The sequence below is a fragment of the Haliotis cracherodii genome, unplaced genomic scaffold, assembly GCF_022045235.1.
Source record: "Haliotis cracherodii isolate W230 unplaced genomic scaffold, xgHalCrac1.p SCAF_2, whole genome shotgun sequence".
NCBI classification, from domain to species: Eukaryota; Metazoa; Mollusca; class Gastropoda; order Lepetellida; family Haliotidae; genus Haliotis; species Haliotis cracherodii.
In genome coordinates this window covers 52,709,113-52,722,163 of record NW_027266275.1, presented here as the reverse complement: position 1 = coordinate 52,722,163, position 13,051 = coordinate 52,709,113, and the positions used below count along the sequence as shown (strand labels likewise).

The following is a 13,051-nucleotide window of genomic DNA, read 5'->3' as shown; positions in this document are numbered from 1 at the left end:
GTACGGGTGTAGTGCTGACAAACCTAGAAACATTATCAGCTTGAGGACTTGAACCCTGGACATGATCATACAATGTATGAATACATTATAATCCAACTATGAGAGAAGGTCTGTCAACTCCTAACAGTAACTCTTGAAAGGTGCAGAACTGTATTTGTAAACACAAGCTTGAGTTCGTAAAATAATCACCCAAACGATGGGCCCAGCAACAACATGCTTAAAATAAATAAAGCGACTTTTATAGCAGCATGTCAGTGGAGCCAAAACTCTACTGTGATTGCTTCTCACGATGAGCCAATCAGATACATGCTTCAAACCACGGAAGCTAAAAACCAAGCAATGTTAACATAACTCGGAAATGATTTTGTAAATCTACACTGATTGTCAAAGCAAATACAGTAACAAGTGCTGACATTTTACCTATCCCAACAGAAATGTTACCAACCACAGGATGCAGGCAGGCAGCTGTTTTCAGCTACTTCATGGCACTACCAAGGGATGCAACTCTGCACAGCAAATTATGGTGATTTAGAATAGTGTGCCACCCAACACTCAATATATCTAAACAAGAAAATGTATTTCGCTGATCCACTGCAAGTTCAAACACTGGTGCCTGTGTCAAAGCTGAGACCATTCTCAAGTCTGGTGCCTGGTACATATCACATTGAAAAGATTTCCAAGAATCATGCTTGGGATGGTTTTATCCTAGTTTCTACCTTATAATAACAAGGAGACTCAGATTTTTCTTGTTTTCCTTCCTGAGCCTATTTGATATTGGTCCCCTGGGCTCGATTTACTAATGTAAAACATGCACAAGTGCAACCTATTATTGAAAAATGTAACCTCATATTTCTGTCTACATGCACCAAGAACATGTAAAATAACAATTCAAATTTGCCTTTGACGAACCCTTATGTGTCCTCACAAAGTCAATCTTTGAACACACTCAATATCTCAAAAGTTTATTTATCATACTACATCACTAAACCCTGTGTTACATGTAACTTGTTACGCTTTCTTAGACTCGAAGTCTTCAACTGGAGGTACTTCAAGATTATGTGCACATGTTCCTATTACGTTTTACAGCAATGCGCCAATAATTTATACCAACTTATGTTTCAACTTGATAAATGTATGGGTCCAGGGTGCTGCCTGAAGTTTTTGATAGGCATTTAGCAGTTGGGAGAACATGAATACATAGGTTTGTTTGGTGCAACTTGGTTTTCATGTCAACATGTACCTGGTGCAAGTTAAATCAAGTTCCTTAAATAAATCCCTGGTACACAAATCCCAGAAAATTTCATTTATTACCTAGCCCTTTGCAAAAAATATCTGGTGTTAATAAAAAGAACAATAACCACAGTATGTTGCAAAAAACTGATTTAAAAAATAGATCACAAGAACCAAACAATATGTTAATCATACCCACTGCAACTCACTGACACATGCCAAGAGTTGTGATGTCAATGTGTTGTGTGGACAAAGTATGAGATATCGATGAACCTTTATATCCATAACAATACAAAACAATATGTTAATCATACCCACTGCAATTCACTGACATATGCCAAGAGTTGTGATGTCAAATGTGTAGCCAGTATGAAATATGAATGAACCTCTATATATATAACAATTATTTTTCGAAGTTGACATCAACAAAACAATTCCTAACAAAATAAAGTAAACAATTCAACTATACATCACACATTTGTATGCATTACGTTCCTCTATCAACCAAGAATACATTAAGACAGTTTGTGGTGCAGTCACTCTCTTCTTACCAATGATTCAAGCCAGGGTATGCTTCATTTAGCCAGTGGGAAACCAGCTTAGTGCTCAGACCCAAAAATTACATTGGCAATATTTCTTGTGCAGCATGCACCCTAGCCTTGCTGTCTACTCTACCTATTGCTTCAATATCAGGCAGAAGATTGCACAAAATTGATACATGGATAATGTGCTCATGTACATTGGCTCATGCAAGTTTTACACAGCCTCGCTTCATAACCTGACAAAATTATACAGATACACATCACTATTATACCATGTAGCGTCAATATGTATTGACAGGTGTCAGAGGTTTCTTGGGCACTCTAGGGATGCAACTCTGAGCTGCGAATTGTGGCGCCTTAGTGACTGGATCACCAGTAACTAAGCTCTAACTGACTAAATAAGTCCAGTTTCTACCCTTGCCGAACTAGGCTGGAATTATCGAGATATAATTTAGCTGGACTAATGAGTCTGTTCACAGGCCAATCAAAATTGCATAATGAAATTAACATCCGGTTTATCAGCTAGCTGCTGTGCAGATTTCAGTCGATTGCCAGATTTTAATAAGCATGTGTATTGCCAACTCGGCATCAACAGATATTTTACAAATCCTTTCATGTTTGTAATCAAGGTACACAAGTGATTTGCTGCACTTCACGAGGTAAGACCTGTTTGATTACAATATAGATCTTGATTATCACCATCTGATCGTCCTGACTGGACGTCGCCATCTTATTTGAAGCAAATGCAAGTGATATGAGAGGTGGAATCTGATATAGGTCAGTAGGAGGGACGTAGAAGGGAAATAACCCGTAATAGCCACTGGTCACACTACGATCAAGCCCAGAAATTCCAACCTTGTTTGGCAAGGGTGGAAACTGGACTTTTACAGTCAGTTAACTACCTTGCCTCAGGAAGATGCTCTTAGGAGGAATATTATTTTTGAGAAAAATAGTTCTTTAGAACTTCAAAGATGTAGCCTGGTAGTAAGGTCATATTGCATTTTACTCTCTTGAAGAGCATTGCTCCCAAATTTGTTCACAAACACCTATATCAATCATATGGTATAAGTGAAAAGGTTGAAAATGTACAAGGTGTTTTTGTTTCTTATGCTGTTGTTTTCATTCATTCCAGCAATATTTCACATATAAAGAAAATACATGGCATGTACTACTGTACATTGTAAACATCATAAGATTTAATGCAATATATTTTATGTTAAAGCATGATGGGGTGTTGTTTTGTACCAGGGCTGGGACGGGTAACTCGGGTACTCTGGTCGGGTGGGTCCTGAGTAGGACCCGGGTACCGACAGGACTACCTGGACCCGTGGTTAGTCACATGATATATTGTTTAATGACCAAAAAAATCACTATAGCTCAGTGGTTACACTACAAATCGCTAATATTCACATTTCTTTCTGACGATGCACACATTCCTTTTGACTTGTATATGTTTGATAAAACTCATGATCTGATTGTTTGATATATGTATCTAAATAGTTTTTAACCAGGGCAGCGGTAAAACAATTACCAATCAGACATTTTGTTCCCAACTCTTGAGACCTACAGTGGGTACCCGGGTAGGGTCGGGTAATAGGGGGTCGGGTACCCGGGTAGGGTCGGGTAATAGGGGGTCGGGTACCCGGGTAGGGTCGGGTGATAGGGGGTCGGGTAATAGGGGGTCGGGTCCCTGGGAAGTAAATTTGGACTCGTCCCAGCCCTAATATACCCAAACATTATAATCTGTTCATCAGTTCTTGCCACTTATTGTTGAAATAGGAAAGGGTATTTTTTATTGCTATGTGTTTTTCAATCCTCAATATATCCTCAAAGAAATGGGCCGAGACATGGAATTTGTGTTTTTATACTTGATATATAGATATATCTCTTTGATGCTAGGATTATATGATTAATCATGGTATGTTTTGGTTCAACTCCAAATAATTTGGCAGAAGTGGTGAAAAGAAACCTATTTCCTCACAGACTCATGAAGGAATATGTTCAGTTCAGTCCAGAACTTTTGTACATGTGGAGAGTAGAAAATTAAATGCATGACGATCTCATGTTCTTTGTCACAAAAAAATACAGATGTCATCATATGTGAGTTTAATCTTAAACATTGCTGACTTCATCATGTTCATGAAAATAATATGGTGAATAAATCCATGTTAAAAGTCTATAAATTTTGTATCTTTTCAACAATTTCTAGAAGAATCTTGGCTCCCAAATCTTTTCACAAACACCTTTATCAATCATAAAGAAGTAAAGAAGTTGAAAATGTACAAAGTTTGTCGATGGTACCAGACAAGGCATCATACATCTTCCTGAGGCAAGAGAGTTAACTGACTATAAAAGTCCAGTTTCCACCCTTGCCAAACTAGGCTGGTATAATGGAGTTAGACTTTGGCTGGACTAACGAGTCTATGCATAGTCCAATCAAAATCGTGCAACGAAATCGAAATCCGGTTCGTAAACTGTCACGCAGATTTTGGTCGATTGCAGGATTTGCAAAGCATGTGCACCACCAACTCGTTGTCGACAGATATTTTCCAAACCTTTTAATGTTTTTAATAAAGGTGCTCGTGTGATTTGATGCACTTTGCGATGTAAGACCGTATTATCAAACATAGATCTTGATTATCGACAAGATCGTCTTGACTGGGCGCCATCGTTTTGTTTGAAACAAATGCAAGTGATGGAATCTGATTGGTCCATAGGAGAGGCTTAGAAGGGACATAACCCGTAAAATAACCACTAGTGGCGCTATGATCGAGCCCAGGAATTCCAGCCAAGTTCGGCAAGGGTGGAAACCGGACTTTTAAGTCAGCCAACTCTCTTGCCTAGGGAAGATGGGCATGATATGACATTAACTAACCTTGGCTCTTTGGGTCATTTTGGACAACATCTATTTTCATAGTTCTTATTAGAATGATTTTGAACTTGGCTTTATTCATCAACACCTATCATGCTGACCTGACGTCTTTCAATGTGATGTGTCCACATGGTAAATAGGGGTTGATGTATCTATTAATCATCATAGTCAGTTTGTCTGTGCCGTTCAGAAATATATTCATTCATTAAACATGTCAACGATAAAGTCATGAAATGATATTTTAGTTTATGATAAGAAATTATACTGTCCTCTGGCAACCATAAAACATCTTAACTTTGATGACCCTGCAAAACTTTTCAGAAACAAAAACTTTTTGTTGGTTTCATCAGCATGATCAGTAAAAACAATTAATTCTAATGTTTGTTTTCTGCTTAACGCAGCTTATCAGCGGCCTGGATATTATCAAGTCTGGACTAGACAAATCAGTGACTTGGGGTATGATGACACACACTCAGCCAAGTCACTGAGTACGACAAACATAAGTTGCTGGGGGCCTTATCTAATACATAATTCCCAAAGGGTTATTTCTAATGAAATATGCCCAAATGGTGTTTTCTTCAATATTATCATGACTGTTGTGTGTTTCTAACGTTCTAGTTTATTTTAGCTGATGAAATTTGTTGACACTGGGGTTAAAAAACTACAGGGGACTCAAGTAAATCATAAAAAATTCATGAAGTGATCATCCCTGCATTATTACGAGTACCAGAATATCTTGTTTTCACCATAATCACTAAATAATTCAATGTGCGTGGAAGTAATGTAATTAAAAAAAACAAATAGGGCAATTAAAGTTTAATTCTTAGATATTCAAACCCTTTCTTTGACTTGATGCAGATGTTCTTCACTCTCACGGGAATAGGCAAAACATACGGTAAATTAAAACCAAATCCATCAAGAACACTGATGAATAGGATCATTTACATAAAATAGGTTTACAATCGACTTTATTCATAGGCATGAACATATTTCTCTTAGGCTTAAGTGTATTTGTTTGTGGTACAAAATAACGCCAAACGACTCGTCATGAACAAACATGCCATAACGAAATTAGGAGATACTATAAGTTAAACTATTTTTCTGAAATATACACACTGTAAAAGTGACATGTTTTTATAGAAACTGATACATGACATAATCCTGCATTGTAACACTTATTATTTATAACTTTCACGAATCCCATGCATAAGACTTTCGAGTAAAACGTTTTACCTTTCAGTGTCAATTAGCCGACGCCGGCCATATTGTTTATGTGTATCGAATGGATGCGAGATTCTATTGTTTTGATTGGGTGCAAAATGGGGTCAAAGTTGAGGGTCGCTCAAAAAGGTGAAGGTCGATTAACAAGCACATGTTCCACAATGGCGTCGGATAACGAGGACGATGTAAACATGGAAGGGGAAGAAGAGGTACGAGAAGAAAATGACGATGATATGCAAGAAGACGAAGGAGGGGACGGTGAACCAAAAGTTTATCTTCCGGGGGAGGAAATGGACGATGACGAAGAATTAGTCTGCGATGAATCGGCATACATTATGTATCACCAAGCTCAAACTGGTATGTCAGTGACAATCATGATATGTCATTTAAAATATCGTGGATACAATGTAGCCTTTAGTTATTACCACCTGATTTCTACATCGTCTTGGTATATGTTTCGCTTAAAGTTGTTGGGGAGCAGGTCAAAACAGCCTCATGTCAAGAGGGCCTCAAAAGGTAAAGTCAAAACGGCCATCTAATAAAGTTACAACGGCCATCAATAAATGTCGAAACGACCACAAGTAAAAATATAGACGAGTTAGACGACAGACAGTTAATGTGTCGCATAATTTGTTAACGTATCACGAATGGAGTGATACAGATAAAAACAATGAAAGGTTTCCTTATTGCCAATTTCTATTGTCATTGCATCTTGGTATAAAATTATATCGAATACCAATGATAATAACCTAACTCATCTAAAAATCCATGTCGTTCAAAGTCATTAGTGGATAAATTTTATTCTTGATATATCTAATATTTGTGGACCAAGTTTTGTTTGGATAAACAAGTACGGCATGCAGTAAACCCTGGCTTCTCTCCAGTAGAAAGTCAGCTCTGAAACCAGTTTATTCAAGAATACTATCATGTGATAAAACACTTTCATCCAAGGGGCTGATCGATGATGAAAATTAAGAACTGCCTGTGTCACTATCATCTGTTACATGCCATGTACCACTGTGAGTGCTGATTTGGAATAAAGTTATTGATTGAGCGAATGAGTATGGTTTTATGCCGCTTTTAGCAATATTCAAGCAATATCACGGCGGGAAACACCAGAAATAGGCTTCACATATTGTACCAATGTTGGGAATCGAACCCGGGCCTTTGGCGTGACCAGCGAATGCTTCCAATACCAGGCTACCCCATTGCCCCAGAATAAAGATTGAATGATTGATCATTAGGATAAAGTTTATTCGAGTTTTCACAACAGCTAGATTGGTACACTGGTCAGTACAGAGATAAAAAGTAATTTGATGAGATTGGTTAAAGCAATATGTAACCTCTACTGGTAGAGATTACATTGTAATAATAACATCTAACATGTATACTGTGCACATCCAGCTCACATTGGATATTCATTTATTATTAAATTTATGTAGTATTTCAACTTTTTATGTGTTGCCGTTATGACTCTTTTGTTGTGGCTGTTTTGACTTTTTGGTGGTGCGTTGGACTTTGAGGCTGTTATGACATGAGGGCGTTTCGACAACAGCCCAATTGTGTCATATGTTATTTTTGTATTTAATTATGTTACAAAAATATGAAGACTGATTGAATAAACAAAAAAACATGTTCTATCAAAATTAAGTCCTAATAATATGATCACGAATACACATCATCACTACATTTAAATCCATGCTATAGGCTATGGTCACAATTAGGTGCATAATGAAACTCTGTTAAAACCGCAGTACAGTAGGATGAAGATCACACTTTGGAACACATGTTGATTGTATGTTCTGTGGTGGTTCATGTCACTATGACATTAAAATGATATTTTTTGTTCACTGGCTAAATATGCTAATTTTATTTTCCATTATTAGGTCTTGAAAATGGGTAATTATATCCCTTTAGTAATATTTATGAATCAGGTTATTGGCCCTATGTTTCAAGAGAAACTCATTTAATTCAGTACCCATTAAACATCTTAGCCAATACATTATGATGTAAATACTGATTCAGTCATGACTCTATTTTTGTCAAAACGCAAATGAAAAATAGAAGCAGCAAAAATAGAGCTTCCTCTAACTCATTAAACGTACACGATCATGCCAACATATTATTTCAATATTGTGATTTGATACCCATATTATTTGCCACAACTATTTATGCAGACCCCATTTATGTCACTGAACGTAGTTGATATGGTTGAGACACTTCTAGAAAAGACTCAGAAGACAATCATGAAAGAGTGATGTTAATGACTTTTAATGTTTCTTGATTCCTGTATGTTTACAGGTGCACCATGCTTAAGTTTTGATATTTTGCGGGATGACTTGGGTGATGACAGAGAAACGTTTCCTCTAACTTGCTACTGTGCTGCTGGGACCCAGTCAGAGAGAGGCCACACAAATCATGTGATTGTGATGAAGATGGGTAATTTACATAAAACGCAGAAAGAAAAGGAAGAGGAAGAGGATGAAGAAAGTGATGATGAGAAGGATGAGGAAGATGGAGAAACACCAGAGCTGGAGACAGTACTAATGAAACACAGTGGCAATGTTAACAGAATACGGGTAAGTTGTGTTTATGAAACAATGACTGAATTCTCAGAATTGTTATGCTGTTGTTATGGTTATGTACTTATGGTTCCAGATCAATATTGTTTTTGTTACATATCCTGTGTTTTTTTGCATATCATTATCAAGAAATAGTTCATCTTTCTTGTTAAATTTCATAGTTGATAACTGCAAAATGTGTTTTTGATTAAACACTAACACACCCTTGATTGTCCAATGTATTATAGAATGCTCAAGAGTCATCCAAATTTTACTGTAATCTCATTAAAATCAGATCTTAGTTCTCACTATCTCTAAACAAAGATCTGAGGACATCCCAATACGGGTTACATCAGAACGACCTATCATCCCACAAATCAAAGCGTCGCTTACCGGATCATGAAACCATGAAATGTTAAAACGGGGTATTCCGAACGACAGTTACGGCCAGTACGACTGATTCTGTCAAAATTCTCGTCTATCTATTGCTTCTGTTGGATAAACATTTGAACACAGGAGGAATTGCACAGTATGTGGAAAGCACTGCTATACCATCTCAACCATATTTCAGACATTCAGGAATGTTCAGTTATTCAGTTTTCAAAATTTTAATCGAGAACTGTGTCAGTGTATTTTTCAAGCGTAGTCTGAAGTGGAAGTTGCCAGGTTGAAACGAGTGCCGTAAAGCTCGAGAAAGCTGCTTTCTAATTGGCTGATGTCGACTTCTTGTTAGTCATTTCAGTGGTCGGTCAAAGTTCGTTCTGACGTGACCCTTAATGGGATGTCCTCAGATCTTTGTTTAGCGGCATCGAGAACTTAGATCTGATTTTAATGAGATTGAATTTTACTGTAGCTTCATTTTTATTTTTTTAAGTCAACCAATATTGGACAGAAGTCAATTGCAGCGTCTTGGTCAGAGACTGGTAAAGTTCATATCTGGGACTTGAGTCGGCCACTAAATGCGGTGAATGATCCTGGTGTTATGGCAACATACACAAGGAATCAAGAATCTCCACCTCCCCTCTTCACATTCACTGGTCACCAAACAGAAGGCTTTGCTCTCGACTGGTCTCCAACAATCACAGGTAAAGCTGATCTGGAGCCCCCATACTGACATTTGCAAGTTAGCTTTTTTCAAAGATAGGCAAAAGTTAATAAACAACCCCCTCAAACGACCTATGTCCCCTAGTTTACGATTGTCTGAAATAGGAAACACACATATCTTTTTTGGGCCTAAGGTTCACTTCTAATCCTGCTGACGAGAAACTTTAGTTCAAACATGTGTCCAGTGAAATGGGAGATTGTTATTACATTGTAGTTGTATTTGCAATTTTTATTAATGATAAACTGATATGCCATATTTTCAGCTTGCATGCAGTGATGCAACTGTAATACTATTCAGTTACTGTAATAACTATAACTATTACCATGATTACTCACTACTTCACTCTTATAGTTGTTTAATAGCTTGATTCACTTTTTCAAACTTTTGGCGATTTCAGAATAGGTCCCAGCAACTGATTGGATGGGTTGATCAGGCTCGGTGACGTGCCCCACTGAGTACTTAATGGTGTGGGACATAATATCACTCACTGATTTGTCTGGCCCAGACTTGATTCTTTACAGGTGACCATCAGTAGCGTCAAACAACAAAAAAGCTCGACTGGTATTACTTGGGCTTTCCCTCCATATTTTAAGCAGACATACTGCGATAAAACAAATACTATTCTGTCACAATGACACACCACCTCAATCTTATTGTTGTTAACTTTGTCACTTTATTACAGGTCGCTTGCTGAGTGGTGACTGTCACAAACACATCCACTTATGGACCCCGCAGGAAGATGGGACGTGGTTGGTTGACCAGCGACCATTCATTGGCCATACAGCATCTGTTGAGGACGTGCAGTGGTCACCGAATGAAGATAATGTGAGGATTACTTGTGTCTATTTAATGTCCATGTGTAGGCCTGGAACTATCATCTTTTAAAAATAGACACGATCAAATACCTTTCATGAACAAGCATTGTTAGCACAGAGTGATGTTCAATAACCCAAATGTAGTAAAAAAAATCATTTCGTTGTTCACAATACTGATATCTATCACTTTAAGCTGTAAACATTTTGATTAGGTATTTGTATCTCACAAAACAGTTCATTGCAGTAATCATTGTACTGTCCTGATTTTGTTACACAGAACCTAAGCACAAGCTGTTTATGAACATGCACTGTTATAAATTTGTTTTTATAAATGTTTTGTAAATAAGAGACCTGCAAAATATCATTATATGATCATGTAATATCTAGAAAACCGATAAGTTCTTTGTTGTGTCCAATATTCACGTATGGCTACTTTAAGTCCTTAATTGATCATTAAAGTTTGATACAACGGGGACCTTATCAAATGTTGATAATGACTACTGAAGGAGTTCAGTTTGTTGCAGCTAATGTTTCTATACAGTGAGAGTCCAGAAAGTCAGCATACTGGATGGTTACACAGTAATACAGTTCAGCACTTTGACATATACAAAGGGACATAACTCCGCACCCAAGTTTTTTTTCAGGACTTCACTGGAAATTTCAAAAGGATAAGATTTTAGCTGCCCCATGGGATTGTGGGTTGTAAATTGGTTCCCAGGTCAACCTTGTCCTCGAAGTTAACTAAACTGATGGGGTGGTCAGGCTTGGTGACTGGGTTGATCATGTGTCTTTGTACCCCGCATCATTTGTCTGTCTCCCAGACCATAAGAGAAAGATTTTAGAAAAAAAGTCCTACTCAAGTTCAGATTGCCTCAGGTCTAGGGTCTGTCCAAATCTGCAGGGCTCACAAGCAGGATTCTGGCTTGTTTATAAACAGTAAATCTTGTACTTTCCACTGGTGTTTACAGCTGATGTGGTTGACACCCACTGACACCTCTGGAACCCTCTCTTCCCTAGTCTAAATTTAATGAATGCCAACTGTGAGTTTCCGATTAAACAATATATTGGGTTTGGGCTTTGTGAAGAGGAAGCGTCCCTGCATTAAACATTCACAGATATATTTGCAATTGAATCCAGTAAGATATAAAGAGCAATTCTGACTGCACTTTTTAAGTTTAATATTAAGATCCGTCAGAATCAGAAAAGAGTTATTGTATTGTACTTGAAAGGAAAATATGTGTTATTTTATACATAAACTGGAAGTGGCAAGTCACTAAAATTTGAAATTGGATCATTTATATACAAAGAGCTGGAAAACAAAAGAAAAGCAGAGAGGAGGGACATCAAGGGAGGTGGCAGGGAATGGTCAGAAAAATGAGTGAGTGACATGTAAACAGAAATAAAAGTTGACATTGACAAGATTACAGAAAATTAAACAAATAAGAGCTTTGCAGATTTGGATAGTCCCTGAAATTAAGGATTGTTCTGGGCTCCATTAAGATTTTTTATTTTTATTTTGTAGACATATATTTGTAAACACTGTAGTTTGTCTGGTCCAGATTGTGTTCAACCTGCTGTCATATAGCTTGCCATTTGCTGAGTGTGGCTTTAAAAGAGGGATTCAGCAGACAGGGTTTGACTGTATCTGATGGACATTGCATGCATTGTTTTCCAGGTGTTCGCCTCCTGTTCTGTTGATCGAACCATCCGAGTGTGGGACGCCCGGGCAGCTCCGGGTAAGGCTTGCATGATGACAGTTACAGATGCCCATGATCGGGACGTCAATGTGATCCACTGGAACCAGCACGAGCCCTTCATTGTGTCTGGCGGAGATGATGGGATGATCAAGGTCTGGGATCTTCGACAGATTCAGGTTTGTATCCTTGTATCATACATCTGTCTGTTATCAATTCAACAGTTTCATTTTAAGTGTTGCAGCAACAATATGTCTTAGCATAGAGTTGGTAATAAATCATGTTCAAAGGTGTTTTGATCAATAAGATCTGACAGTTAATTATTGCCTTTGTCAATAATACTTGTTTTGTAATGTAAAGATGCTTCATAGGAGTATTTGCAAGATCAGTAACTTAACAAAGAAAGCCTAGTTTGTAGCTATTAATTTGTATTTCCTTATTTGTTAGTATGGTCACATAGTAAATCTCTTATTTGCCCGTTAGCGAGAACTTAAGGACATAACAACAAATAAGTGTGTTTGATGGACCCTGATAATATTATCTTTGCTGAAATGTATCTATGATATCCATGTCGGTTCTGACTACATAAAGGAACATAATTCCTTCATCATTGCAATGCAGGAAAGTAAAGCAGCTGCAACATTCAAACACCATTCGGCACCAATCACGTCGGTCGAGTGGCATCCAAAAGACAGTTCTGTGTTTGCTGCGTCAGGGTCGGATGACCAGGTGTCGTTGTGGGACTTGAGTGTGGAGCGTGACAAGGAAGTTGCAGGGACGACAGGAGGGGAGCCAGGGGAGCCAGGGGAGCCGGATGTACCCCCTCAGTTGTTGTTCATCCACCAAGGTCAGACAGACATTAAGGAGATTCACTGGCACCCGCAAATGCCTGGAGTTATCCTAAGCACAGCTCACAGTGGATTCAATATATTCAGGACTATAAGTGTGTGAAATGAAATGGAGACAATAAACATGAAATGTGGTCTAAGTTCTGTTTTGTTTTGGAGTGAC

General features: G+C 37.9%; 1 protein-coding gene across 1 annotated transcript; it reads left to right on the top strand.

The window, feature by feature from the left end:
• Positions 1-6,005: 6,005 nt before the first annotated feature.
• Positions 6,006-13,017, top strand: LOC139469250 (glutamate-rich WD repeat-containing protein 1-like). Its single transcript, XM_071251388.1, has 6 exons — positions 6,006-6,222; positions 8,167-8,444; positions 9,301-9,511; positions 10,214-10,356; positions 12,022-12,219; positions 12,662-13,017. Exons 1-6 carry the CDS (start codon positions 6,027-6,029, stop codon positions 12,989-12,991), a joined length of 1,356 nt encoding a protein of 451 aa, XP_071107489.1. The 5' UTR covers positions 6,006-6,026; the 3' UTR covers positions 12,992-13,017.
• Positions 13,018-13,051: the final 34 nt, after the last annotated feature.

Bases quoted from the DNA above. Each gene is read 5' to 3' on its own strand.
- LOC139469250 (XM_071251388.1), top strand. From the start codon at position 6,027: ATGGCGTCGGATAACGAGGACGATGTAAACATGGAAGGGGAAGAAGAG. The intron at 8,445-9,300 runs GTAAGTTGTGTT...TATTTTTTTAAG, and splicing joins GCAATGTTAACAGAATACGG to TCAACCAATATTGGACAGAA. The intron at 9,512-10,213 runs GTAAAGCTGATC...ACTTTATTACAG, and splicing joins CTGGTCTCCAACAATCACAG to GTCGCTTGCTGAGTGGTGAC.